At 39.1% G+C, this 27,907-nt stretch overlaps 1 protein-coding gene across 1 annotated transcript in view; it reads left to right on the top strand.

Moving 5' to 3' along the window:
* Window positions 1-27,907, top strand: part of C17H8orf34 (chromosome 17 C8orf34 homolog) — a 250,888-nt gene that overhangs the window by 207,870 nt on the left and 15,111 nt on the right. The window contains 1 exon segment of the mRNA XM_059673058.1: window positions 16,893-16,940. Within this exon segment, the coding sequence (XP_059529041.1) occupies window positions 16,893-16,940 (48 nt within the window).

The following is a 27,907-nucleotide window of genomic DNA, read 5'->3' as shown; positions in this document are numbered from 1 at the left end:
GCACTCTGAGCCCCAGGAACAATGTGATGAGGCTCAGCCTTGATCCTCTGGGGGCTTCCCATTAGCAGAGGCTGTGAAATGGTGCCCACGTGGCAGGCCTAGAGCGCATGCTCTGACGGCGATAGAGAGGCACAAAGGCAAGGCTGCTGCTTTTCATTTTTGTTTTTAAATTCTCTTATATAAAACTAACTTGTCTCACCCCCCCCCCCACCCCCGTCCCCAACGAGGACTTCATTGGGGGTTTTTTGGTGCATTTTTTTTTTCTTTTTCCTGTTAGCTGAGTGGTTTTTATTAACCTTCCTCATTGCATTTCCAAATTCCCAACTACAGTAACACAGGATGGCTGCTTTATAAAGTTGAATTCAAGCCATATTCCTTAGTCAGCAGTTGGTTGACTTGGCTGGGACTATCGGGCCTAATATGCTCTCCGGAAACAAGTGATATATGAACATATTTGCATTAATTCTGAGAAACCAGGGAGTATAGCATCATTATTAAGAACTATCTATCTTTAATTGAGTCTTTTCTTCTAACTTGATTCCAAATTCAGGCCGGAAGCGTCATAAGGGATCCTGGCGGCTTGCTGTCTGTGTGGGAACCGGAGGACCTTTCAGAACTGCACTTGTTTTCAGCCCAAAGAGCAATAACGTAGAGCACACATACACTAATTACTAAAATTCTGTGGCACGCCAAAAAATCGATTATATGTTTTTTGCCAACCTGACAAAAAATAGGGATAATTTTGATTCATTCACTGGATGGCTACTGTGTTGGCTTTTGTCATTTTTTATTTTTATTTGACAGTCTAAGGGAAAAGAGGTCAGTGCTCCTGACTATATAGTCAGGTATTGCATGTTTTAAAAATTCTCGCAGCACATCTGTGAAAATTGCCAATGTAGTGCATACAAAGTATTCTTAGGTTTACTTTCCTGTACTGTTCTTATAGGCTCACCTGTTGATAATAGTGGATTCTATTGAATAGGTAGGCTTTCTTACCAAATGGTCATGACTTTCCTCAAAGGTTGGAAATTGTTTTAAACTCATGAATAAAGGCTGTTGGGCTTATATTTACCTTCCCGTGACTATTCTTAGTAACATTGGCACAGCTGTGACCTGGCTGTCATTCCGTACAATAATGACAAAATTATAACTAATTATTTTAGCATTAACTATTTGCACTTCTAAGAAGAGTGCCAGAGCTTTTGAAGGAAGCACTATTTAAAAATTCTATATAGACCCTCATGCATTCATATGCACTCATACATCTAAACCGCTCTAACATATATTTGCATATGTATATCTAAATTCACATTTCTTTCACCCGTTTTATACACATCCATTTTACTTAAGGGAGGAAAAATTATGAAATTATCAGGCTAACTTAAAGTTAATGTTTATTAAGCTTATCAGAGGATACTTCACTCTCATTCAGAAGAAAACAACCACGGAGTATCTAGCCTTCCCTTTTCCAGAAGGAGTGAAAATTAGGAAAATTATAATTTTGAATTTTCATTTTCCCCACACACATGTCTATTACCTTTATTGTCAGACAGACTGCAATAATGTGTATGCCAGAAGTGAGCATTCCCCTAGCAGTAAACTCTTACAAGACTCCTTGGCTGTAAAAGAATTATAGAATTTGGATAAGCACCTTACTCACATTTATTGGGTCTATTGAATATGTAATACACATGAAAATGAATAAGTAGTATCTTTACTTGATTTTCAGTGGAAAATGTAGAGACACTTACCTATGGTTTTCTGAATTCCTTTGGGTTGTCGTGTTGCTACCGTCTGAATGTTTGTCCCTCCAAACTGCATATGTTGAAATCCTAATATCCAATGTGATAGTGTTAGGAGATGAGGCCTTTGGAAGGTGATTAGGTCATGAGAGTGGAGCCCTCATGAATGGGGCATGTGCCCTTCTGAAAGAGACCAAGAGAGCACCCTTGCCCTTCTACCATGTAAGGATACAACTAGAAGTCTGCAACTCAAAAGATCTCCCTCACCTGACTGTGCTGATACCCTGATCTCAGACTTGCAGCCTCCGAACTATGAGATGTAAATATTTGCTTTTTGTTTGTTTTTAATTTATCTTTATGTTGAAAGTATTACAGATTTCCCTCTCTTTTTCCCCATTGAACCCTTCCAGCCTGCATTTGCCTCCCACCCCAGGCCTTCACTACATTATTGTCTGTGTCCATGGGTTACTGCATATAAGTTCTTTGGTTAATCTCTTCCCACCCACCCACTCACCCCGCCTTCCCTCTGAGATTCAACAGTCTGTTCCATGCTTCTATGTCTCTGGATCTATTTTGTTCATCAGTTTATTTGTTTTTATAAGCCACAGAGTCTATGCTATTTTCTTATAGCAGTCTGAATGGACTAAGATGCTTGGAAGTACACATTTGTTTTAAATCTGTTGAATTCTTAAATAATATTTTGAGAGAATTGACACATAAAACTGTTCTTAGAAAATGATTTGGTATAGCATTGAAACAATACGCTATACTGACCTTCTAGGTTTAGTGCATTCATTCATTCAACAAACATCTATTGAGCATTTTCTATTGTAAAACACTCTGGGACATACTGGGGATCTGGAAATGAAAGATTTACTTCTTGCCATTAAAGAGCTTACAGTGTGAGGGGAAGGGCAGTTGAATGAGCAGATGTTGGTGAGAGCACAGAAATTATCTGACAGATATATACATAGCATGCACATGGCAGGAGGAGGCATCTAATGTAGTCTGCAGGGTGAAGGGTGATCAAAGACAGCTTCCAGGAGAAGGTGGTCTCTGGGTTGATGGCTTAGTGAGTTACTGGGAAGGTTCACTGACACAGAGGAAGAGGAGTCTCCCTGGGAGCCAACATGTAGTTCGGCACAGCTGGAGAATTAGATGGAGAAAGGGGGTGGGTAGAGTGGAGGCTATGATGTTGGAGTTCTGGGACATAATCAAAGTAGGAACAATTTATTGAGTGCCTCGCACTGTAATTTATAGGTACTATCCCTATTCTTTTATTGAAAGCATTCTTATTCTTTTTATTCTTTCCACAACTAAAGAAAGAAAAACTTAGGAGCCTAAGTGGCTTGACCCAGAGGCCACACGCCTAATGAGTAACACACAGACAAGGTTCAGACCCAATCTTGTCTCCAAAGTCAGTGCTCTTTCTATTGATTTGGGGGCTTGGCTTCCCAGGAGTGTTGAATGACATGTTTATATCCTGCAAGCCTTAAAGAGACACTAAAGACTTGCCCTTACTTCCTCTTCCTGGCAGAAATACACTAATGTATCTGGGCATGGAGTTTTCACAATATTATTAACTAAATTATTATAACAACATAACACAAGCTTTGATGATTAACAGTAATTTTTTTTTCTTTAAGTTACTTTCTGTGTATTTGAATGGGTTCATTGTCAACAATACTAATTTACATTTAGGTTTAATATAAATAACTACAGGCCTGGTGCACAGATTTGTGCACCAGTAGGGTCCCTTGACCTGGCCTGAACCCTCTTGTAATCCGGGACCCCTCGGGGTATGTTGGATAGCCTGTTTTAATTCGATCCCCACAGGCCCGATCCAGACAGGAGGGAGCCCAATCCTGTGCATTGAGCGTCTGTCCCTAGTGGTCAGTATGCATCATAGCGACCAGTCGACCGGTTGTTCGGTTGTTCGTTCATTCGGTCGCTTAGGCTTTTATATATATAGATGGGTTGACCTGGCCCTGGATTAGCAAAACCAAGAAGTAGAAGATAGCAACATAATGTAATAAACAGACAACTGGATTAGGAGTCCATGCAGAGGCTTAAATCAACCTCTGTCAAAGTGTAAGCATTCAGTTTGACTAGAGTGGTTGATTTCATTATTAGGGGGTTCATAGGATTCAAGACTCAAGTCTTCTTTGGCATTTTCTTCATCTGCAAAATGGAGATAATTTCATTTCATTTCCTTTCATTTTATTCCTGTAAAATTGCTTCACAGGAATAGTGTGAGGATTGAATACAGTGGACCTGTGCTTGATCGATAGCAGCTACTAGATATAGGCCATTTTTCTTTCCTTTATTCAGACATCGCAGTCAAAAAACAAGATTACCAATGGAAGACTTTTCTACCTCCTGGTTCTGAATTAAATACAAAAGGGTTGTAATTATGGGAAGCAAAAGTCACTGTAATTCTATCCCCTAAATTCCAATCTGCCTCAGTTTACATGCCTAACTTTTGAACTTTAGGAAGAGACCACATTTTCTAGGAGTAGGAAATTTAACAGTAAAATTTTTCATCCTCAATGAGGAACTCCTTCCATAGCCCACTGCCTGCTCTTGCCCCCAAGATTTCAGGCAACAACTCTCTCCTGAAACAACCTGCTTCCATCCATATTTTATTACTGCTCTTGGACAATGCCTCTTCATTTTGAGGGAATCTGACTCCATGAAACTTTCAGCTAAATGCCTTAATTTTGCTCTGTGAAACAAGAAAGAACTCTAATTTCTCCTCTGTCTTTGAAGTCTACAGTTAAATATCTCAATCACTCTCTCCTCTGTCCTTCTGATTAAAAATGAGCAACTTCTTTAATAATCCCTTATGTGATATGACCTTCTATCTAGACCTCTCACCATTTTAATCACTTCTCCTTCTGACATACCAAACCTAGGCACAATACTTAAACCGATCAGCAATGTACAGTTCAACTATTAACAACCTAGAGGAGTTGATTGTACTTTCATTAATAATGTCTACTATTGGAATAGCTTTTTTCTTTTTTAGGAATTTCCACTGCACTGCTGGTGTACACCAAAGTTGTAGTTACCTTATATTTGCCTCTTTATTTTTTTTTAAATATGAACTGCTATGTAGCTATGTTTCTTTAATTCTATATTTATGTGATTTTTTAAAAAATCATGATGGAATATTTTACAATTTCATTAGATTAGTTTCAGGTTCTTGGAACATTTGAAAATGTATGATTGTGCCTTTTTTTATTTTCTTTTTTTTATTTGCCTTATTTTATCTCTCTTGCTGTCAAAGCTCTTTCTTGTCTACAGAAGTGACCAACATTTGCCTCCGTTCATCTCCTTGGCCGGGGCACATTGTGCGTGATTGTATGAGGAGTTCAGCCCTGAGTCTGGCGCACAGCCAAATGAGTCATTACAGAATCTCCCAACATTCAAAGGCAAAATTCTAGGTGGCAGGTGCCTTGATTAGCTTGATTTGTATTGTCTCTGGGCTTCAAAAATGCATTTTACAAGAGTACAGAGAACTGTTTCCCAGGATACTTGTTATCTTTAAAAATACTGAAGCTGCCTTTTCATGAATTGGCTTTATTAAGTTGATATGTTAAACTAACTGGCAGTGGATGTAAGATGAGTTACATTTAACTTCTAACCTGCAATGTTGCTATGAGTTCGAGGCAGGGCCAAATAGTTTGGCTCTGAAGTTCATTGTCAAGAAGTATCCAGGATTTCTAATGTTTATCACAATTAACATTGAGAGTGTGTAAAATTAGGCTACACATGTTATAAGAATCCTTTTTTCTCTTGAAATTTTTGGCTTTTAGATTTCCAGACCTGGCAGGCAATCTTTTTGGCTCTTCTGCTTCTGATCCTAGCTGTTCTCACAAAATGCAAACACATGCAAAAACATTGTAATAAACCTCAATGTTCAGTCATGTTCGGTAAGACTTCAAAAGATGTTTGCTTTGAACTTGGTTCTAAAGATGGGCATACCTTCATGAGAATGAAAGATATCTTCTTACTCTCTATGATGTGGTTTGGCCCTTTCCAGGACCCTAAAGTAATCTTTGTTCTGGAAGGCACATTAAATTCACTTTTGGACTAAGAATTAACATAGAAATTTCCTCCTATAGAACATCTTGAGGCTCTGGTCTCCAAAGGGGCAAGGATTTTAGACCACAAAGGAAAAACTACACTGCATCAAAGAGACTTGGAATGTCATCATGAGCTCTGTGCCCTGTCTTAGATTTAATGAAGCCTTTAGATTGTGGTTCGTGAGGTTGGTGGGTGTTGGATGATATGTCTAATCTCTGATATCACTGTGCAGTTTACAAAAACGTGAGATGAGGCTGAAGGGGTGTAGTAAGCCCTGTAGTTAGCAGAATGTGATTGGAAAGGTACCTTCTGTAAACAGGTCCTTCCACATCCTTCCCTGCTTTGTTTCATTTCTAAGTTTTATCCAGCTTCTCTAAGTCTGTCCTACAGAGAACCTTTGCCTTTGATCCCACCTCAGATAGACCATTTTAGCTGGTGAGACTGAGGTCTCTTTTTGACAACTCCATTGGCGCTCCCTCCTTTACTGTTATTCTTATATTCTGTCATAGTTTATTTTTGTTCATCTATGTTTGGGGGCCATTATAAAACTCAGAACAAACATAGTCAATTTTCTTTCTCTAGTTCACATTTGGATGATAGTTTCTGTGGATCCTGAATAGATCTAAAGTATGATTTCTTGCTACTAAAATCTCCCTGATTCTGTCATTTCTATAATATTCAAAACTTTTACCAAATTCTTTGTCTTTCTATGTTTCTCAGCATATTTCCAAAATTATGTCTTTCAAGCTGGCCTGTCAAGTCTGATTGAACATCAAAATATATCTTATGTTAGATTTTGTTGGCAATGTGGATCTCTGTTGACTTCTTCCCTCAGGCCCTGCAAATGGTAAGGATAGGTCTGTGAGACTGACAGTGTAGCAGGCCAAGGCAGTCAGCATGGCAAATGCTGTAATTATTGAGAGTAATGGGAACATGTGGTGGGTTGGGTGGGGGCAATACAAGCATGTGGGTTATGGAAGTCATCCTGGAACCAGTGGACTGAACTTAGACTTGCCAAGAGTAGAATTTTACCAGGTGACATCAACAAGATAGCATGCCATGCACAAAGCAATTTTATTGAGGAGGGGAGGAAGGACAGAAGGAAGGACGAAAGGATGCAGAGAGATAGAGCCACTGACTGTGGGGTGACCTGGAATGTATTGAGCATGACTGGAGTATTGCAGAGGGTCATGAGTTGCAGGATAGATGGTCAGGAACAAAGTATTGTTAAAGATATAGTCTTTCTCCATTTCCTCAATAATAAATTTACCTTGACTTGTGTCATTCACCTCTCTGCAGTTTTGATGTTCCAGACTTTTTAAAGTTCCCTTTTATCTCATCCTCAGTCAACCTTCCATTTACCTATGAATTTACTGCTGAAAACATATTTGTATGTGAAGCCATTCACCTGTCATTAAAAGTGCAAAAATTTTTATTGAAAGAATGACACAAAAATAAGAATAGGTAAATTAAAAAGTGGCATCTGATTTTCCCACTTTCAGGTCCTCATCCAAGCTGTATTCTTAAAGAATTAAGCATATCTCTAATTTTCCTACCTTATAGAGTATAAGGTTGGGTTTCTCTGTCTTTCATTCACTAAAATTCTGCTAAAACTAATACTAATAATTTCTATCCTGATTAATAATGATGAAAGCCAGGAACTTAGTCTCATCTTCTGTGATCTAGAGACATTATTTTATTTAATCATCACAATAAGCCATGAGGCACATGGTGTTATAACGATTTACAGATGGGGAAATTGAGACCCAGAGCACTTATGTAACTTGCCCAGTGCACATGAGCGTAAGTGGCAGAACTAGGGTATGAACACATATTTGCTTGGCCCCAAAGCCTGTAGCCTTGCCTCTCTAGGACATGGCCACCTTTTGCCACCTTCTGACAGTACATGAGTCAAGGCCAAGTCTTAGTCTTGTGCTCAGTCTATGTTAAGCAGAAGAAATACTGTACATAAATATAGGTGATGCGTTTGGATGCAATAGTGGAAACTGCCTTTTCCCATTATCCTAGAGGCAGGGAAAACTTCAGAGTTAGTAACTGTGATACTGTTAATAAGTTAAAGAACCCCTTATCTCCTCCTCTGAGTCACTTCACTTACTCATTTGGAAGTCACCTCTTTTTCTGGGAAAATTGATTATACTTCCACATATTTCCCCCACGCAAGTCACCACTCTCCCAGTGACACTGTTCATGGCATCAGCTGCCAAGTTTGTGACAGGCCAGATCATTTTAATTTATGCATTTTGTTTATTTGGTTGGAACCACTTAAGGAATCAATTAAAAATAAAAACATTAGCCCCTTTCAAATCAACGTGTTAAAGATTAAAAATATGCTTTTGAATGTAAATGTGCTTCTGCATTGTACTGCCTGTATTTATTTACATTTACAAGTCAGTGAAAAAGAATTTCTCTTTCAAAGTTTAAATTATTCTATAGCTCATTAAATAATGCAAAGGTTTCTGACATGTGAAACTGGTCTTATTTGTTCTTGAGTTGAAAACTCAGACACATACGTTAAAAGAAACAAACAGAAAATCATTTGTGTCCATGCATCGGCTAGAAAAATCCCTAGTACTATTACTTATCTAAAAAATAAATCATTTTTTAAATGAAAGAAGCATGGGCTGTGAACAGGAGAAACAAAAAAGTCCTGGTGTTGCATGAACATTGGGCATGTCAGGTTTCCTGCATCACAGTGCGGGAGGTTGGTCACCTTAGCCATTTGACCATTTTGCAGAGACACAGGTTAATTTAATTTTAAAAGAACACTTTGTATATCTGATTTAAATTATGAATCTGACATTCATATTTCACTGACCTTGGAGAATTTATACAGGTACTTTACAAATTCCAAAGTAGCATCTATTGATTCTTTTTAAAAGCTTAATGGAAGAGAATTTAAAGGCTTAATTATTTCAAATTATAAAAATCAGAATTGCCAACTGATTTTTATGAGGTTGGTGTTATAATTAGATTAGCTTAAGATTCAATCAGAAGGATAAGAGTGTCCTTTAACTACCTTTCTAGACCTATAACTAGTAATTACCTCTTTACATAGACCTGAAGATTTGGATCAATGAAGGATTAGATATGTAACCATGGAGATGTAGCCAACAAGAACTAGAGAATTATAAATTTCACTCTTATTTTTTGAGAGTTTCATTTGGACTTTACATTTATGCCTGTATCAATATAGTTGCCATTAGACATGGCTATCAGTTTCCTTTTAAATCTCTTTTTATTACAAATAGAACACAAACATATAAAAATCACCCAAATCAAATGTTTGGCTTAATTATTTATTATAATGAGACTGCTACCCAGGTCAAGAAGTGTCCACAGTGTGCCCTGTCCCAATCACAACCTCTGCCTCTTCCCACAAATAACTAGTCTAACTTTTATAATAATCAACGACTTGCATTTTAAAAGTAGCTTTGTCACCCAAATATGCATCCCTTGACATTATGTTAACCTTGCCAACTTTTTAAAGTTAGATGTCCTTAAGTCTCTTTTAATCTATAGGTTCCTCTTCAATTTCTTGCATTTTCTTACAATTTATCTGTTAATGTACCCTGACCCTTACCTGTAGAGTTAACCACAGGTATGCTAATTTCATATTCTTGGTGCAATGCAATATGTTTTCAGTTCTTAATATTTTCCTGAAAATTTTCTGGAAACTGGATAAAGCTACTCTTCGGCACAATAAAAAGAGTTACATATGTCTGGCTGGTGTTACTCAGTGGTTGAGCGTTGATCCATGAGTCAAAAGGTCACAGGTTCAATTCCTGGTCAGAGCACATCCCCAGTAGGGGGCATGCAAGATGTAGCCAACTGATGATGTTTCTCTTTCATCAATGTTTCTATCATTCTATCCCTCTCCTTTCCTCTCTCTGTAAAAATCAATAAAAAACATTTTTTAAAAAGAGGTGTATAATATCTGGTTGTTTTTTGATTTTATAATCTTAGCAGCCATTGATGCTTAATGCCAGTACCTGTTTATTTACTAGTAGTTGCTAAGTGGTGATATTTGAACTCTATTATTTTTTTAGTATTTGTATGTTAGAATACTTTTGTTAAGAAACTCTTTCCTTCATTTACTATTTGCTTAGCCAGGAATTCAGTCAATTCTCATAAGAAAGGCAGGATAAATACCAAGACTTAGAAGGCAAAAACTAATAACAATTTTTGCCCTCAAACAACTTAGGGTTAAATGGTAAAGAGTGATTTACCATTTAAGCAGTGATTATAATAGAGCGTGATATGTATTTTGAGAAAGATGTGTACAGTGTCAGAATATAGAGACATGAGTGACGGGGACAGGGTAGGAGGCATGAAACCACGGGCAGATCACTAGAGATATACACATTAAATACTGCACTTTACAGGGGTATAACTCTTTGGAGTTTCTAGTACTCTTTGACCTTCACAATCTCAGATGAAACACAACCCTGTGGTTCTGTTGTCTGTACAGCTTCTAAAGAAAGCCGTGACACTCAAGATCTCATGGCAGATGATTTGCTGTGTTGCCACATTAAATCATTTTAGAAAAAATGAATACTCCTTTTTGTACATAATAAAAGTGAAATGGTATTAATAATTGACATGATAAATTAATCAGCACATATCAGAGAAGACACACATGACTAGAGCAATAAATTGTTCAAGGTCAAATAGATTTTTTTAAAGTCGATTGACTATTGATATATATCTCAATCTAATTTTTAAGTCAATGCAATTCAAAATCATTAACACTAAGCTATCTGTTCTTACAGCCGCACCCTCTTGTCCATCCCTTCTCTTGTCCAACATCCACTGATGAAAGATTCTACTTTCCCAAAAAGGGAGCCTCTCATTCATTACTGACTTTGTCCCCACCCCCCTTCTTTTTTTACATAGGATTAAAGGAAAGAATGAAATATCTTTTTTCTTTGCAACTGAATAACCACTTTACAGAAAATAATAAGAAACACTAAAATGTTTTAAATCATTAAAAATTTAACATTATAAGTAACTAGAGGCCCGATGCACGAAATTCGTGCAAGGGGCTTGGCCCTTGTAGCCCAGGCTACCTCAGCTGGCCCTCGCAGCCCTGGCTTTGTCTGGAAGGTCGTCTGGAAGGTTGTCCAGATGGTTGTTCTGCTGTTTGGTCTAATTAGCATATTAGCTCTTCCTTATATAGGATAATCATCAATTCCATAATTGCTTCTGCCCTTCTTCATTCTTTAAGGTAAGGGCATTACTGCTAAAGGCACTAGTTAGCTTATTTTAATTTAAAAGTTGGTTAGGGATTGAGTATTCTCTGTCCCTTCTGAGGGGACAAATTTAGCTCCTGATCATTAGTGGAACTTAAAGTCAGAGTGGATCATAACATCTTATCTTTTTTTAAAATATGTTTTTATTTATTTCAGAGAGAGAGGAAGGAAGAGGGAGATAGATATTGATCACTACCTCCTATGGTCCCCCTACTAGGGATTGAACCCTCAACCCCATGTGCCCTGACTAGGAATTGAACCAGTGACCTATTGGTGCATGGGACAATGCTCAATCAATCCACTGAGCTACACCCACCGGGCATAACATTTTATCTTAAAACTAGAGGCCCAGTGCACGAAATCGTGCGCGGAAAGGGTCCTTAGGCCTAGCCTGCGATCAGGGCCATCTTTTGCCCTCTTGCCAGTCCCCAGTCCAGCCCCACCACCACCACCCACCCCAGTTCCTCATTTGCCATCCAGCGATCAAAAGAACAGCCCACTCTGCCTTAAGGGCCTTGTGCCATCAAAAGGCACCTGGCCCTTTGCTCCCTTTAAAGAAGTAAAATAAATGCCCTCTCTCTGCACCTGTCTCTTCTCTCTCTTGTGAATCCTTTCACAGCCAGCGTCACCAGCCAAAACCCTAACAATGACGTGGGGAACTCAACCAGGAAGCACTATGCCTGTGGGAGGAGGTGCAGGGAACCAGGGATGCCCTCTTGCTCCTGCCCCTCCCTCCCTTCTCCCCCCCCCCCCCTCCCTGCCTGCACTGCCCCAGCAGCCTGGCTCAGCCCCTCTCCCATCCTGGAGCTGCTCAGCTCAGGCTCTGGCCCCACCCATCCTGCAGGGAGGAGCATGCACAGTTTCTTGCAGACCCAGAAGTGGCTATGGAGGAGAGGGTGGCCTTTGTGCTTTAAGGCTGATGTACTCCGTCCACTTCCCAGCAATGAAGGCTGAGGGTCGCTGCAGGTGCTGAAGTTCTTATTGAAATCTCTGCTCTAGAGCCTCTCACAGCAGAGAGTCTGTGTCCCAGGAGGCTGTGCAATGGAGGCGCCACGTTCCTTTCAGAAGAAACTGAGGATCGATCAGAGCCTGTGGGTGGTGGGGAGGGACCAAGAGGTCTGCCCTCTGCCCCTTGCCAGTCTCCAGTCCCACCCTGCCGCCATCCAGCCCGGTTCCCCATGGTTCTCCATTGGCCATCCAGTAATCGGAGCTCGCGGACTGGAGAGAGGGACCAAGAGGTGGTCAGTGCACCTCATAGCGACTGGTCAATCGGTCGTCCTGGTCGTGACGCCTAGCCTTTTATTATATAGGATGCTCCTATCAGTTAGCCTTTAGCAATGCTAAAGCAATCAGGTATCTTCTCTACTGGGTAAAGCTGTCATTTTCAGAGACAAATGGTCTGCAATGATACTATATTTATCCATAAGATTGTGGGCAAATTTTCATTAAAAAATTCTGAATGATTTAAAAGATGTATGAACTTTCCAAAATGCCTGCGTTTCTAACTGTGGCGCCCACTATTTTACTATTTAGAAATAGATCCTTGCCTGTTCTCTCGGACATCAGTAGCTGCCAGTAGAGTATGCTGGAGTTTGGAAAGCTGAACTTCAATCCTCTACCATCTGTCACCAATGCAGTAGCTTTGTGTAATAATGTAATTAAGAAATATAGCACATAGCATCATTATCAGCATCTGTACTACAGGGAATTATAGTATAAAATTAGGAAGTAACACATGATGTTAATATCTCTCTGTCTAAAAATACAGTGCAGAGTATAATTGGTGCTCCTCATTGTAATACTTGTGGTTTCATATATTTGCTCTGTTGTGCCTGGGACCTTGCACAAAATTTTCTTTCTGCCTGATATGAGTCCTCTTTCTATTCAGCTTCCTGTTCTGGCTAATTGACTAAGTCAAGAATAATTGACTTAGTCTTGAGGACTAAGCTTTATAATAACTTCCTCAACTTTCAATCCCTCCACATTGTCTTCTTCATCACATGTGTCTAGTGGGCTACACCAGTTCCCAGCACATGTGAGCGCTCAACACATGCTTATTAAGTAAATGAAAGCCTAAGTGGCTTTTCCTCCTATTTTTCCCCCATAGCACCTTGGGCTTACCTGGGCCAAGTAACTTTTGCTCTATATTCTAATAACTTGTGTATTTGTTTCCTCAAAATGAACTTTTTATGATAGGGCTTAGTTTTTGTTCACCAATTTGTCTCCACGCTAGCACAGAATGTGGCACACCATAGGTGCTTAATAAATGCTGGTGGAATAAACAGTGGGTGGACTTTTGTGGGTCCCTTGGGTTCAGAAATGTCCTGGCCATCCATCTCAAGCTCCCTTCTTCTATGGGTTCTAAATACTTCATGTACGTCTTAGGAAGGTGCTCTCTGTGTTAGGATTATTGTTTAGTTTCATTTGAAAAAAGGTGGGGAGGAAGATCTGTGTTAGGATTATTGTTTATTTTCATTTGAAAAAAGGTGGGGAGAAAGATCATTCTGGTAGAGGTAAGGATCTCATGAAAATGTCTTTGACAGAAATTAGTACCAGAGCTCTTAGACACAAAAGGGTTGTGAGTAAATGTACTCTCCATACAAACGAAAGTCTTTATGCATTTTGTCTAAGGGTTAGTCAGAGGTAAATAAAAATTACCTACTGATTGAAAGAAAAGAAGCATGGTATAGTGAAAAACAGCAATAGATTCAGGAGGGCGTGGGCCTAGTCCTACTTCTGTCTCTAGGATATTCCATCTCAATGAAAATGTCTCCTTAACTGCAGAATAACTAGGGGAGTGACAAGAGCTTTTGTCTCTAACAGCCCTGTCAGATGTTTCTTTTTCTCAGTTTATATTTTGTAATTCACATTTAAAACATTTTTTATCTCAACTTTGGTTATATTTAGGCTCATGATAAGTAAAACCACATTTCAGGAAATACCTTTTTTTCCTTTTGTTTAAGGCACAGTTTCCATGTATTCTGCCCTTTCCCTCCTTCACATGCCCTGTCTGCCTCCCTTATACCCCCTTTCCTATCTTTGTTTCTCAAGGGAAGTTGCATTTGGATATTTTTAATTCATTTCCAGGTGCTTCCAAAAATATTATGTTGTTAGAATGACTTGTTATTTAAAATGCCAGTTCTTTAAACCTATGGAAAGGATGACTGAAGTTGATAGCTTTGTGTTTTAGAAGGTATTTTATTTCACTAGCGCCCCTACAGAGCGCTCTTGATTTGGGCTGTATCTTCTGATCCTAACACATAGAGATCCTGCCACCTTGTTCTTTTTAATTCTTTATTGTTTAAAGTATTACATGAGTCTCCTTTTTCTCCCCCATTGACCTCTCCCCCACAACCCTCTCCCAAGCCCAAGCCCTCACCACCACCCCCCCACCTGCTGCCACTGTCTGTGTCCATTGATTTTGCTCATATGCATGCATACAAGTCCTTTGGTTGATCATTTATCTCCTCAACCCCTCCCCCCCCACCACCACAACTACAACTGCCACCTTTCCTCATAGCTTGTACAGTCTGTTCGATGCTTCTATGTCTCTGGTTCTATTTTTGTTCATCAGTTTATGTTGTTCATTCTATTCCACAAATGAGTGAGATCATGTGATATTTATCTTTCTCTGACTGGCTTATTTCGCTTAGCATAATTCTCTCTAGTTCCATCCATGCTGTTGCAAATGATAATAATTCCTTCTTTTTCTTGTCCACTTGGCCTTGTAACCCATTTGTAATCCTCTCTGTGAGGTGTTTGTTTCCTCTGTATTTTCCACCTGCCATCTTTGACTCCATACTCCTCCTCCTCAGTGCTCCTCCTCACCAGTGCTGTCCGTGTCAGTGACTCATGAATGGCAGTTACAGCCATGCGTCCATTCTGTGTGGTCTTTGAAACAAACAGTGTTGTGTGAGTTGCTCCTTTTCTCTGCGATAGAGTTGAAGAGGACCTGCCTGACACTGTGGGAAGAAACAAGCCTGAGAAGAAGCCTTATAGGACACTTAGTGATTTAGTTATTTTTGATCATCAAGAAAGCCACCAGTTACCACCGTGCCTTAGCATAAGAGTGCATGTGTCCAGACAAACAGGGAAAACCATTGCACTCCAGCTCCAGGGAAACCAAGCACCCTCTTCAGTGAGCACCTAGGGACTAAGCTGCAGCATCTCACCTTTAGCCCACAGGTGTGCAGAGGCCATCCGTCCAGACTACAGATGCTGGCCCCTCCAGAGAGCATCTGTAACAACAAGCACTCTGTCACCTCATCCTCTTGTTCTTAGCCAGCCAGGCGTATGGGGAGGGATTAGTAGGACAAAAGGACTGGTCTGTCACTCAGAAGATCCAATTGGAAGAACGCACAGCATTCCTTCTACACTCATTGTCCTAATGAGGGGAGATAGTGTAGCAAGTTCAACCATAAAAAGCCGTTTATCTGAAGTAATTTTCCAGCCATCTCTATATGCTTTGAGTTAAATTCCTCACAGTTAAGGGGGTTTATGTGGATTTGATTTTTCCTTATAGTTTATCTTTTAGTTTAAATACACATAACTATCTTTCCTCTTTTGTTATCGTATCCATTGAGCTTCCTACAAGCTTGAAGCATGTGGAAACATCTCAACTGCAGCATATTAATTTTTGTTGTGAAAACCATGATTTGAAAAAATATTACCATTTGTAAGTTTTTAGGAATACCAGCACTTTATTTCTAGCTTAATTTTGTTTAGAAATGAGCATGCTTTTAAAAAAATCCCCTCGAAGTGCTTTATAGTATACATCACTTTTTTAACTAAAGTAAATTTATTTTTTATGTTCTAAACTTTTTGTTTCCACAAAGTAAAGAGGGTTAGAGTGGGATCCAGTCCCAGAAATACCCTGCTTAGCTCCTTGGTTTTGAACCCTTCACTCAACATTGTTCAATTTATGTATTAAATTGGCCTGGGGATGTCTTTTCTCAAGTCATCGTGCAAAACTAATGAAATGAGATAATATATGTGAAAGTTCTTGAAAAGTTAACAAAGAGGATCCTCAAAGAGTTAGAAACAAAAGTAAACTTATTCACACTTATTTAGTTATCATTTAAACACATATGGTGTTCTAGAGTTTATCGTTTCCTGGTATCTCAGAATTTATTTCCAAATGTCTCCTGCATGTAAGATAAAAATATAATTTATCCAAACTAACAAGTTGTTTGACAGTTTTGGTCACCAGTGTTCGGATGAACTTATGATATATGTTTAAATTATTTTAAATGTCAGTGATTTAAACTGCAATGATTACCAGCATTCAATGAAGTGCTAGGAAAAGGCACAGTAATGGAGAATTAACTAATAACATACAAGTAAGGTGCAAAAGATTTATATAAACATTTGGGAAAAGGCAGGTTAATGACCTGTACACTTTCCCTAAAATATTCTTAAGTCCATGTATTAGATCCCCAAACACATGTATAGAATACAGACTTAGTGACTTTTTCTTAATCTTATTGTAAGAACACATTTACAAAACATTTTATACTGCACATTTAGCATTCTGTCCTAAGATTTTGTCAGTTATTCTAGGTGGTTATATGTTTATGTGACCTAAAATTGCTGTTGCCTTGAAAAAAAAACTTACCTCCTTCACCGTAAGAAGTTGCCCATCTGTTAATCTCACAAACATCGACTGAGATGCTGGGGGGATGGTAAAGTTTTGGTGTTGCTCCTAGGTGTCAATCTCCTCCATGACTCTCTTCTCTCATTCTTTCTTCTCCCTCTCCTGACTTTGTCAACCTCTCTTCCTCTTTGCCTCTAGGGAGAAGCCCCCAGTGGAGGACAGTCATTGAAACACTACATGGAAGAAGTGAGTTTTAAGGTGGCCTGTAAACACAGTCTGAAAACAGTCTATCTATCATATAGGAGGAAACCCTCACGTGGGCTTTCTCCATCCGCCTGTAGGGTTTCCAGTCTATGCCCACTCTTTGGTCATGCCCACAGAAACAGGATAACAAATAATGGTATAAAAATGGCTTTTGGTCCTCATTGGTAGGGAGATACGGTGTGTCAATTCATCCTGAAAATGAAGGTATAAACCTAGTGTTATTATGTATTTTCACTCATAAACATTTGCTGATATCCTAGTAAATGAAAAACACATGTTTTTTGTTGGCCATGTCCAAAAAAGTAAGACATGATCATTGCTCTTATGACAAGAACAATCTATACCAACTGTCTTAACAATTTAAATATGTAGATATTTGTGGAAAACCCATTTAGGCTTCTGATTTATGTGGGAGATATCCCAGGGTGCTCTGCGTCACACGCTGTGTCTTCGTGCAGTTTGCAAATGGAATTTGGGGACTTTCAGGTAAATCAGTGCATAGAATCCATAAAACTTGATCTGAAACCTTCCATCAAGGTCACTAAATTAGCCACCTGAATTGTTGCAGGTGAAGAGATCTGGAAGACAACTTGGTGATGATGTCATGGAAGCACCAAGTGTTTGGTTCTCAGCAAGACAGTCTGTGTCTCTAATTTAGTCTATTCTCCCATGCACGAACCCATTCAAAAACAATTTTGATTGCCCTACTAAATGTACTGTGTAGTCTGTTGATTCATTCAGAATACTGAACCTATACTGAAACTCACTTTTACTTCTAGATATCACTTGGAAAGAAAAACCAGAGTGAATAGCACCCCTTTAAGTCTCTAACATTCTGAGTTTTCATGCTTGTTTGGAGGTGGTTGGAATTTTGTGAAAGGTACATGGAGAAGGAGTAATAAAGAAAAAAAGGGAATAGCCAGGCAGATGTTTTAAGTTCAGGTTAGAAAAATCAAAATATATGGGGCAGAACATTGGAGGATTGGAACACCAACTTTAAATTTCCACTTAATGAATGTGATACAAAAATTGAATAGAATACATTAAGCAATTAATGTTGCCAAGAAGAGGCAGACACTGTTTTCAACATGTATATCAACAGAATCTCCCTTTAGGATTCTGTTCGCTCAAGCTCTTGGCTCAGCATCCCACTTGCTGGTAGGGTGCCTTCTAATGTGTCCTGTATAGGTCTAGCACTGTGGAGGAAAGGGAGCATTGCAGTGTTGGTATACAAAATGGGCTGCATATAGCTGATAGAACTTTTAAAGTGTCTTATATTAATTTTGCAGTTCTAAAACAACAACAAAAGATCTGTATTTTCCTCATCATTACAAATGTGCAATCTAAATGTACATGTTGTACGCAATTGTAAATGCTCAATGTGACATGAAGGCTGAGAATGTGTACCTTCTCAGTGTGGTCCTCAGACTAGCAACATCGTCATCACCTGAGGTCTTGTAAAAAATGCAAAATCTCAGGGCTAACACCAGATCCAAAGAATCAAAATCTGCATTCTAACAAGATCCCCATGTAATTCATAAACACCCTAAAGTTTGTGGGCACAACCATAAAGTGTTCTTTCCAATGTTGTTTCTAGAGAGGAACTTCATACAACATGGGGAAAAAAATCAATGTTATATAATATAGGTAGAGGAACATTTTGTTAATAAATTTATGAGTTTTGTTTATTCATCCACTCTGAGGAATAGATGGTTGATTCAGGGTATAAAACCTCAGGATCTTATGAGATTCATTACTGACTTTCAGTTTGAGTTTACAAGTATGTGTGAACTGCCCAAGGTAAGCCTTGTCTTTCTTAGGGGTTCAATTTCACATAGTATTTTTTATCTAATGTTGGTTGATATTTAGCTTTTAGCTCTTTTTAAAATCAATAAATGATCATTTTGACAGTAAAACTAAGTTTGATCTTAATTAGTGAACTACTGATTTGCTGAAAGTTCTTTTCAGACATTAATTATTGGATCTTTAGGAAATATATTCAAACTCTCCTTTATTGCGAACAAGTTAAAAATGTGAGCCAAAAATTGATAGATTTTGTTTTTTTCCTCACTTATGCTCTTATTTCACTTTTCCCTCTTTCTCATATTCCTAGAATCAGCAAACATTAAGGAACAGTGTGTGTGTGTGTGTGTGTGTGTGTGTGTGTATGCCAGAAGCATTGAAGTTAAAACTGAGCTAGCAAACATTTGCTTTTATTTAGTATACATTAAAACTCAAATAAACCATAGTGTTTACATTTTTAATATATTTAACATTTCTTGCTAAAGTTTGAACAACTCTTTGCAGATCAAAGTCTCTGGTTTTCTTATTTATTTAGTCTTATAATTAGTCAGAATCATAACCACATGAAGTTAGACAATTCTGTTTAGATCTAACTCAAAACTAAAGACACAATATAGTCTCCTCAAAAAAATAAAACATTTCTGGTCCATATTTTCTGTTGTTTAATGTGTAATTTTTCCAGAATAGAGTTTATATTTTTGGCCAAATAAAAAACAACAAGGTATTTCATAATAATCTACTTTCCCTAATCTTCAAAATTGTCCTGACAATTTTAAAAATTACATATTCTTTACTTACAAGGCACTTAGTAACTCAAGGCAGAAATAATAATTTCACTTTGTAAAAATTTTAGTGTTTGGAATCATAATATCAACATTCATTGTACACACACACACACACACACACACACTCACAATTTAAAATAACTTATGAAAATCAAGGACTTCCAAAGCTCACGATGCCTTTTGTAGAGAAGCTGGTCTTTTTTAAAATCATATTTCTTTAGATGAATAACTGAGAGCAGCATAATATATTAGTTAGAAATTCCCTACTTATTAGAGAAATGTGTTAATTTAAACATCCATAAATCAGATAAAAAATTAAATGGTTGAAGGCCTCTGAAGCACTAAAGGCTGAAGTTGATGATTTTTAAAACTTTTTAAAGAACCACTGAGAGCAGTTCTTCAAACCTCAGGACGTTATTTGGTGAAGGCCGAGGCAACATACACAGGAGTGTGAACTAGCTGCAGGTGTCAGGCAGCAGCTTCACAATCTCAGGGTGTCAGGCAGGAAAAGAAGCCTGTTAAGTGACAGACCTTTTTCAAATCTGTAGAGGTTGGTTTTTCCAACTGTGCCACCGATTCTATGCTACAAAATATCCTGGAATCACTTCTCCTGCCAATTGTGTCTGTCTTTTCCCCTGTTTTATATTCTGTGATTGTTCATGCAATGAAATTCCAGCTGTACTCCTGAAGGAGAGTGCATGACATTGTTCTTCTATAATGAATAAGACATAATGGACTTTTTATCGTGCACAGGGATTTACTTTTTAAAAATTGAAATGACTATTCTTTAGTATCATACTTTTATTCCACTTAGTAAACTAGGAAACAAGGAATTTCTTTTTTAAGGAAACTCACCTGTCATTGATATTCACTAAGAATTAATGCATGTAGTTAAAGGATCTCATTTTTTGAAAGTTATAATCCTGGTTCTCATCTATACTAATAAAAGGATAATATGCTAATTAGACTGGGAGACCTTCTAGACATCTTTCCGGACAAAGCCATGGTGGCGGGGCCGAGGCAGAGGCGGTTAGGGGTGATCAGGCCAGGAGGGGAGGGCAGCTGGGGGTTATCAGGCCAGTGGGGGGCAGTTGGGGACAAGCAGGCCGGCAGGGGGGGGCAGTTGGGGGTGATCAGGCCAGTGGGGGGGGCAGTTGGGGACAAGCAGGCTGGCACGGGGGGACAGTTGGGGGCAAGCAGGCCGGCAGGCAGGCAGGTGAATGGTTAGGAGCCAGCGGTCCCTGTGGGATCAGGCCTAAACTGGCAGTCGGACATCCCCTGAGGGGTCCCAGATTGGAGAGGGTGCAGGCCGGGTTGAGGGACACCCCCACCCCGTGCACAAATTGCACTGGGCCATTAGTACAGATATAAAATGATCATATGTCAAAGATTTATTCAACTCATTAATTAATGAAGGAACCAATAAGATATTGCAACAAATTCAAAGGAGATTTCAAACCCTCACATATAGTTAAATAAGAAATCTTGAAGTGAAGTTAAAAATAAATGCAAAACCTAGCAAACCTAATTTATATCCATAGGATAATAATTAATTGCATTTAAATTGACATAATTTGCATGTATGTGGACAAGAATCATTTGTACTACTATACCAGTAAATTTTTATAAATTACATAGTTGTAAAATGGCTCAAAGTCAAGTGAATGACTCCGAACCTATATCAAATCAGCTAATTGGAAGGGCAGGCTAGAAAAATTGTTACAGGTCCAAATTCTCTGAAAGGCCAAGACTCAAAATACCAGAGTTTGTTGTAAGGGAAGGTTTATTGATTGAGAAGTTGCCAATTAAGAAGGTAGGGGTGCTAGCAGTTTCTCAAATTTGTTTTAAGAAAGTACAGAATTCAGGCTTCTTTTATGTCAAGAGATGGGATGTGGGGGAGGAGGGGGGGAATAAGAGGGGCTATTTCTGTAAAAACTCAAGCCCCAAGCAGAATTTCTCTAATGATTAGCATCTCTAAAGCAGGCATTGTTAGCCTGAAGACCACTGAAACAATGTAGGTGTGAACAAGATGGAGTCATAGACACCCAGCATTTCACTGTTACAAAATGACTTAGCTTTCATTGACTACACTCAGTAGTGTTTCATTCATTTGAAAGCCTTTTACAACTTTATCCTACAGTTTATTTTGTAATGTTTTTCACAATCTACCATATTTTTTCTAACTTTATTATTGACCCCTCTCTTCTTTTCCAAAATCCTATTAATTCAAATTTTTAGCTTCCCCAAACTTATTACTTCCCTTCTTGGGTTTCAGTTGCCCTTTTGCAATCCTCATAAGAAATAAGCTACAGAAGTATAATTAACTAAAAATGGATGGATTTCAGCCTGATAAAACAGGACATTTCATTAACAAATATAAAGTTGTTTTCAAACTTTATTTAAATATGTAAATTATATGTTTCATTTTAATGGAAGTAGAAGCCCGATTCTTTGTCAGAAGAAGCAGTCTATTCCACATATCTAGAGTGGAGTGTAATTTTGTTTTGATTTTATATGCAACATGTTTCAGGGATCCTTATTTTATAGGGATCCTATGGTTATAGAAGTGAAATAAAAGTGATTAATCCTTTTTGAAAGGTGGAAACTAATATTTTGTGCATTAGTTTTATTCTTAACCAAAGGGAAAGTAATATTTAGTTGGCTGAATTGAAGTATCCATTGGTGAAAATATGAGCAAAGGAGCATTTTTTTTCTCTAAATATATTGAAGTTTCAGGGTCACACATGACATAAATCACTGATTGATTGCATTTAGAGAATCCAAAAATAAGCTAGCCATGTGGAATAACAATACTGCTGGAGTTTATAAAGCACTCATTCTGTTAGCAGATAGAATGATATGTTGATACAAGACTAGCAACTGTTTTCCATATGACACATGTCACTATTTCCCACCACTCCTAGTCCCTGGACATTTGCATACTTATGGTGAAAGTGTTTTGAAAAAAGAATGAATGGCATTTCTTCTAAAAACAATCCAAAGAACTTGCTCTTGGGAGTATGAGAGAGTTTGTACTATGCTCAGACCCAGTTTAATATTCTTGTAGAAAAATTTTTCCATAAACTGGCAAAGAGGAATGTCAGTTGTTGTTTTTAAAAATATCCAGGATTTTAGCTCCTTGACCCCATCAAAAAGAATTATAAGTAGTCTGATGGGCTCAACTTTGGACACACATAGTACTGCCAGCATTGATAAAGAAAACAGGTGCATTACCAGCTGTATTCAAGGGAAAACCAAAGCAAAATATCTTAAGTTACAATATAGTAATAACTGAATTAACAACTGAATGCTGCTTATCTGCTCAAAAGTAAGGTCATTAAAACCAATTGATTGTATGGCTGAATATTCTGAACTGTTGTGTGAAAAAGTAATGCAACTGATGTATTAATCATCTCCTCTTATGAAAACAGATTCTAGTATTTGAGTCTAAAAGCTAATTAACCAAAATACCTTTTAAATTAAAAACACTTTTTCATGATCACTTTACAATTTACTCTTTTAAATGAAGAGCTTTAACCATTTGATTTTTACCTTATAAAACCAAAATGAGAAATCTTTGATAGTTCTTCAAACATTAGAGACTGCATGTTCTATTTTTTAAAAACTGAGGAATGTGATTTCTTCTCATGAAACTTTTTGAAAAGTGACTTCTGCTGTCTTCTTAACTATTAGGGAATTTTAAATCTAAGATTTTTCACATGTATGCTGCTTCTTTAGTATAGACTCGAAGACCAAATCGAATAATTAGTAAATTTGAAAAAAAGAAGTTAAATCTTAAAAATAAACACTGATTTATATCTAAAGTATATATTTCATGATTGAATATATTTAATTATTTGCTGAGTTTCCTCCCATCAGTTCTAGAGATTATCTAATCCAGGGCCTTCACTCTCTTCATTCTATCTCAAGAGGGGAAGTGATATGCCTTAGATCAGTGGTTCTCAACCTGTGGGATGCGACCCTTTTGGGGGTCGAACGGCCCTTTCACAGGGGTCACCTAAGACCATCGGAAAACACATATATAATTAAATATTGTTTTTGTGATTAATCACTATGCTTTAATTATGTTCAATTTGTAACAATGTAATTGGGGGTCACCACAACATGAGGAACTGTATTAAAGGGTTGCGGCATTAAGAAGGTCTAGAACCACTGCCTTAGATTAACCAAGATAAAAAGCTGTGACTCATGACCCCTGGGGCAAGGACTCTTCACTGCCAAACCCTATCTCACAGGACAGGAATTTATATTTTAATCCGATTAACTTTTTTTTTTTTTTCCAAGGGTTGCTCATGTTATACTTTAAAGTGAAAATCATTTTTAAAATGTTGTGGGGGGTTTTTCAGCATTTTAAATAAACTTAAAAAATTTTAGAACCATTTTAGGATTACAGAATCTATTGAAAAGATAATAAAGAGAGTTCCTATATACCTCTTCCCCAGTTTCAACTATTATTATCTATTATTATCCCCTATTAGTATGGTACATGTGTCATAATTAATAAACAAATATTGATATGATATTAGTAACTGAGCCCTTACTTTATTCAAGTTTCCTCAGTTTTTCCCTCATGTACCTTTTCTGTCCTAAGATCCCATCCAGGATATGTTCTGTAGTGCTGGCTCCTTTGGCTCTTCTTGGTTGTGACCATTTCTCAGACTTTCTTGGTGTTTAATGACCACAGCAGTTTTGAAGAGTACTGGTCATATATTTTGTTGACCATCCCTTAATTGAGATGTGTGTGATATTTTCCTTATGGATAAACTGGGATAATATGTGTATTAGGAGGAAAACCATTCATCCCACGCTATCAAAGGAACATACTGTCAATAGGAATTATAGCTGTTGATGTTGACCTTATTCACTGGGCTTTAAGTAGAGTTTGTCAGGTTTCTCCACTGTACAGTTATTTATTCTTTTTGCTTTCCCTTTCCATATTGTACTCTTTGGAAGAAAGTCACTATATTCAGGCCACACTGAAGAAGAGGGAAGTTATTCTCCACTTCCTTAAGGATGAAATTTATACTAATAGAAGGGTAATATGCTAATTAGGCAGATGTCTTCCAGACAACCTTCCGGACGTTCTTCTGGACAAAGCTGCAGCAGCTGCAAAGGGCCCAGGCTCAGGCCGGCAGTGGCAGAAGCAGGGGTTTGGTGGGGGTGGCACCTTCCTCTGATCTGCCAGGTCGCCTCCCCCAGATGGAAGCCAGACTGCGGTTTAGGCCAGGGGCTGAGGCAGAGGCGGTTAGGGGCAATCAGGGCAGCAGGAGAGCAAGTTAGGGGCTATCAGGCTGGCAGGGGGGCAAGGTAGGGGTGATCAGGCCGGCAGGCAGAGGGAGTTAGGGGCGATCAGACAGGCAGAGGGGTTAGGGGCGATCAGACAGGCAGAGGGGTTAGGGGCGATTAGGCAGGCAGAGGGATTAGGAGCAATCATGCAGGCAGGCGAGTGGTTAGGAGCTAGCGGTCCTGGATTATGAGAGGGACATCCGACTGCTGGTTTCCCTGTGGGATTGGGCCTAAACTGGCAGTCAGACATCCCCTGAGTGATCCCAGATTGAAGAGGGTGCAGGCCAGGCTGAGGGAACCCCCCCTCCTGTGCATGAATTTTGTGCACTGGGCCTCTCGTGTCTACATTAATATTTGAAATCCTTCTGAATGGCATATTGGTCTACTCATTTTAAGTCATTTATTTTTATCGCAATGAGTTTATAAATATTTATTTTATACTTTAGGTAATAGCCCAATGCTATCTTATTTATTTATTTATTTATTTATGATTGATTGATTGATTTAGTTTTGCTCAAATTGTTCTAGATTTGGCCACTGAGAGATTTTTCAGTTGGCTTTCTTCATCCTTTTGAAATATCCTCATTGTGTGTGTGTGTGTGTGTGTGTGTGTGTGTGTGTGTGTGTGAGCATTTTCTTTCTGGCAATACCAGATGCTCTAGACATCTTGTATATTTTCTACCTCAGTCCAAGAATCAGTCATTTCCAAGTTCTTTTGTGGAAAAATGGTATTACAAATTAAGGCGAGAGTGGTAGTTGTGTTTTTTGCTATTGGTGTCATTGTGTTTAAGTTCTCTCAGCTACCAACTCTAGTACATTACACATGGATCATTCTAGCCTTACTTATCTGTAAACCCCCACTGCAAATATATACTGAGTGGCCAGATTATTATGACCACCTGACATTTGTAGGCAAATTAGGTATAATTTCGCGCTGAAGTTGCTAGAGGGCCAGATCATTATAAACATCTGAATAGCACAACATACCTAAGTATCGTTGCTGATCAAGTTCATCCTATCATGTTGATGGCGAATGAAGTAGTAATAGGCTGGTCATAATAATCTGGCCACTCAGCGTATATATGTAATGTGTTTTAGAATTGTTAATCTCTATGCCCATACGAAAAATGTTTATCAACTATAGTACAGTTATTATGTACAGTTCATTTTGCTTTTGGTCTTTTAGAGTGCACTTATTTTCAGTTACTCAGGTCAGCACCTTATTCTTTTGTAAGTTGTTTTAGACATTTGTAATGCATTTAGATTATTTAGATTATTTTTTAGTATTTTGCCTTTCATCCTGGAATTCCCTAACCATCTAATTTATTTTTTCATTTGAATATATCAACATTTACTCTGTAATGTGAAGTTCCATGGGTTTTGACAAATGCTTAATGTCTTGTATTTACCATTATAATACCATGCAGAATAGTTTTACCTCCTTAAAAGATTCCCATGCTTTACCTATTCAACTCTCTAACGCTCTGCAAAACTCCTGGAAAATTCTGCCTTTTTTAAATTCTAAATTGGGACTAAATATTTCCAGAGGTAACCATCACAATCAAGGGATGTTTCTCTCATAAAGGAATGATTGATGGATGGATTGATTGATTTGAGAGAGAGAGGAGAAGGAGAGAGAGAGAGAGAAAGAGAGAGAGAGAGAGATGGATTTGCTGTTCTACTTATTTATGCACTCATTGGTTAATTCTTGTATGTGCCCTGACTGGATATGGAACCTGCAACCTTGGCTTATTGGGATGATGCTCCAACCAACTGAGCTACCCCACCAGGGCCATAAAGGAATTTTTTTAAACAAATGCTTTCTGATGTAGTGTTTCTTAGTGATCAGGGCTTGTAAGCCTTTATTTTTTAGATTTGTTTTCAGTTACTGTTGGTATCTACACTAATAAAAGGCAAACATGCAAATTGACTGTACCTTCCCTACACCTTAAGCCATGCCCACCAGCCAATCAGAGCGACTATATGCAAATTAACCCAAACAAGATGGCGGCCGGCAAACTCGGAGCTGGAGCAAGCAAGAGGCTTGGTTGCCCCAATGATGGAGGAAGCCAAGCTTCCTGCTTGCCGCAGCGGGCTCTGAGCTCCACTCAAAGCAACCAAGTTTCAATTATAGAAGATAAATAAACCCCAGATACCTGCTTTCAGCCTGCTGTGGCCACGGAGCTTGAGCGAGCAGGAGGCGTCCCTCCCTCCCGCCCTGGCCAGCTCTGAGCTCCTCTCAAGGCTACAAAGTTTCAATATAGAAGGTAAATAAATCCCAGAATAAAAAAAGGAAAAGAAAAAAAGGAGAGGGGGGCTTGGCCAGCCTGAAAACGGCCCTCAGCCCCTCACCCAGACTGGCCAGGCACCCCAGTGGTGACCCCCCCACCCTAAAGGGGGTGTGGCCAGCCTGAAAACAGCCATCAGCCCCTCCCCAGGCTGGCCAGGCACCCCAGTGGGCACCCCCACCCTGAAGGGGGTGTGACCAGCTGCAAACAGCCATCAGCCCCTCACCCAGGCTGGCCATCAGCCCCTCACCCAGGCTGGCCAGGTACCCCAGTGGGCACCCCCACCCTGATCTGGGACACCCTTCAGGGCAAACCAGCCAGCCCCCACCCATGCACCAGGCCTCTATCCTATATAATAAAAGGGTAATATGCAAACTGACCCTAACAGCAGAACGACTGGGAGTGACTGGTCACTATGACACACACTGACCACCAGGGGGCAGATGCTCAATGCAGGAGCTGCCCCCTGGTGGTCAGTGTGCTCCCACAGGGGGAGCTCTGCTCAGCCACAAGTCAGGCTGATGGCTGCCAATACATCAGTGGTGGTGGGAGCCTCTCCTGCCTCCTCAGCAGCGCTAAGAATGTCTGACTGCAGCTTAGGCCTGCTCCCCACTGGCAAGTGGACATCCCCCGAGGGCTGCCAGGCTGCCAGAGGGATGTCTGACTGCCAGTTTGGGCCCGATCCCCCAGGGAACGGGCCTAAGCTAGCAGGTGGACATCTCCGACAGGTCCCAGACTGCAAGAGGGCATAGGCCGAGCTGAGGGA

Source organism: Myotis daubentonii, chromosome 17 (assembly GCF_963259705.1).
Source record: "Myotis daubentonii chromosome 17, mMyoDau2.1, whole genome shotgun sequence".
NCBI lineage: Eukaryota > Metazoa > Chordata > Mammalia > Chiroptera > Vespertilionidae > Myotis > Myotis daubentonii.
Note: the sequence above shows the minus strand (reverse complement) of the source record. Positions and strands in the feature narration are given on the sequence as shown.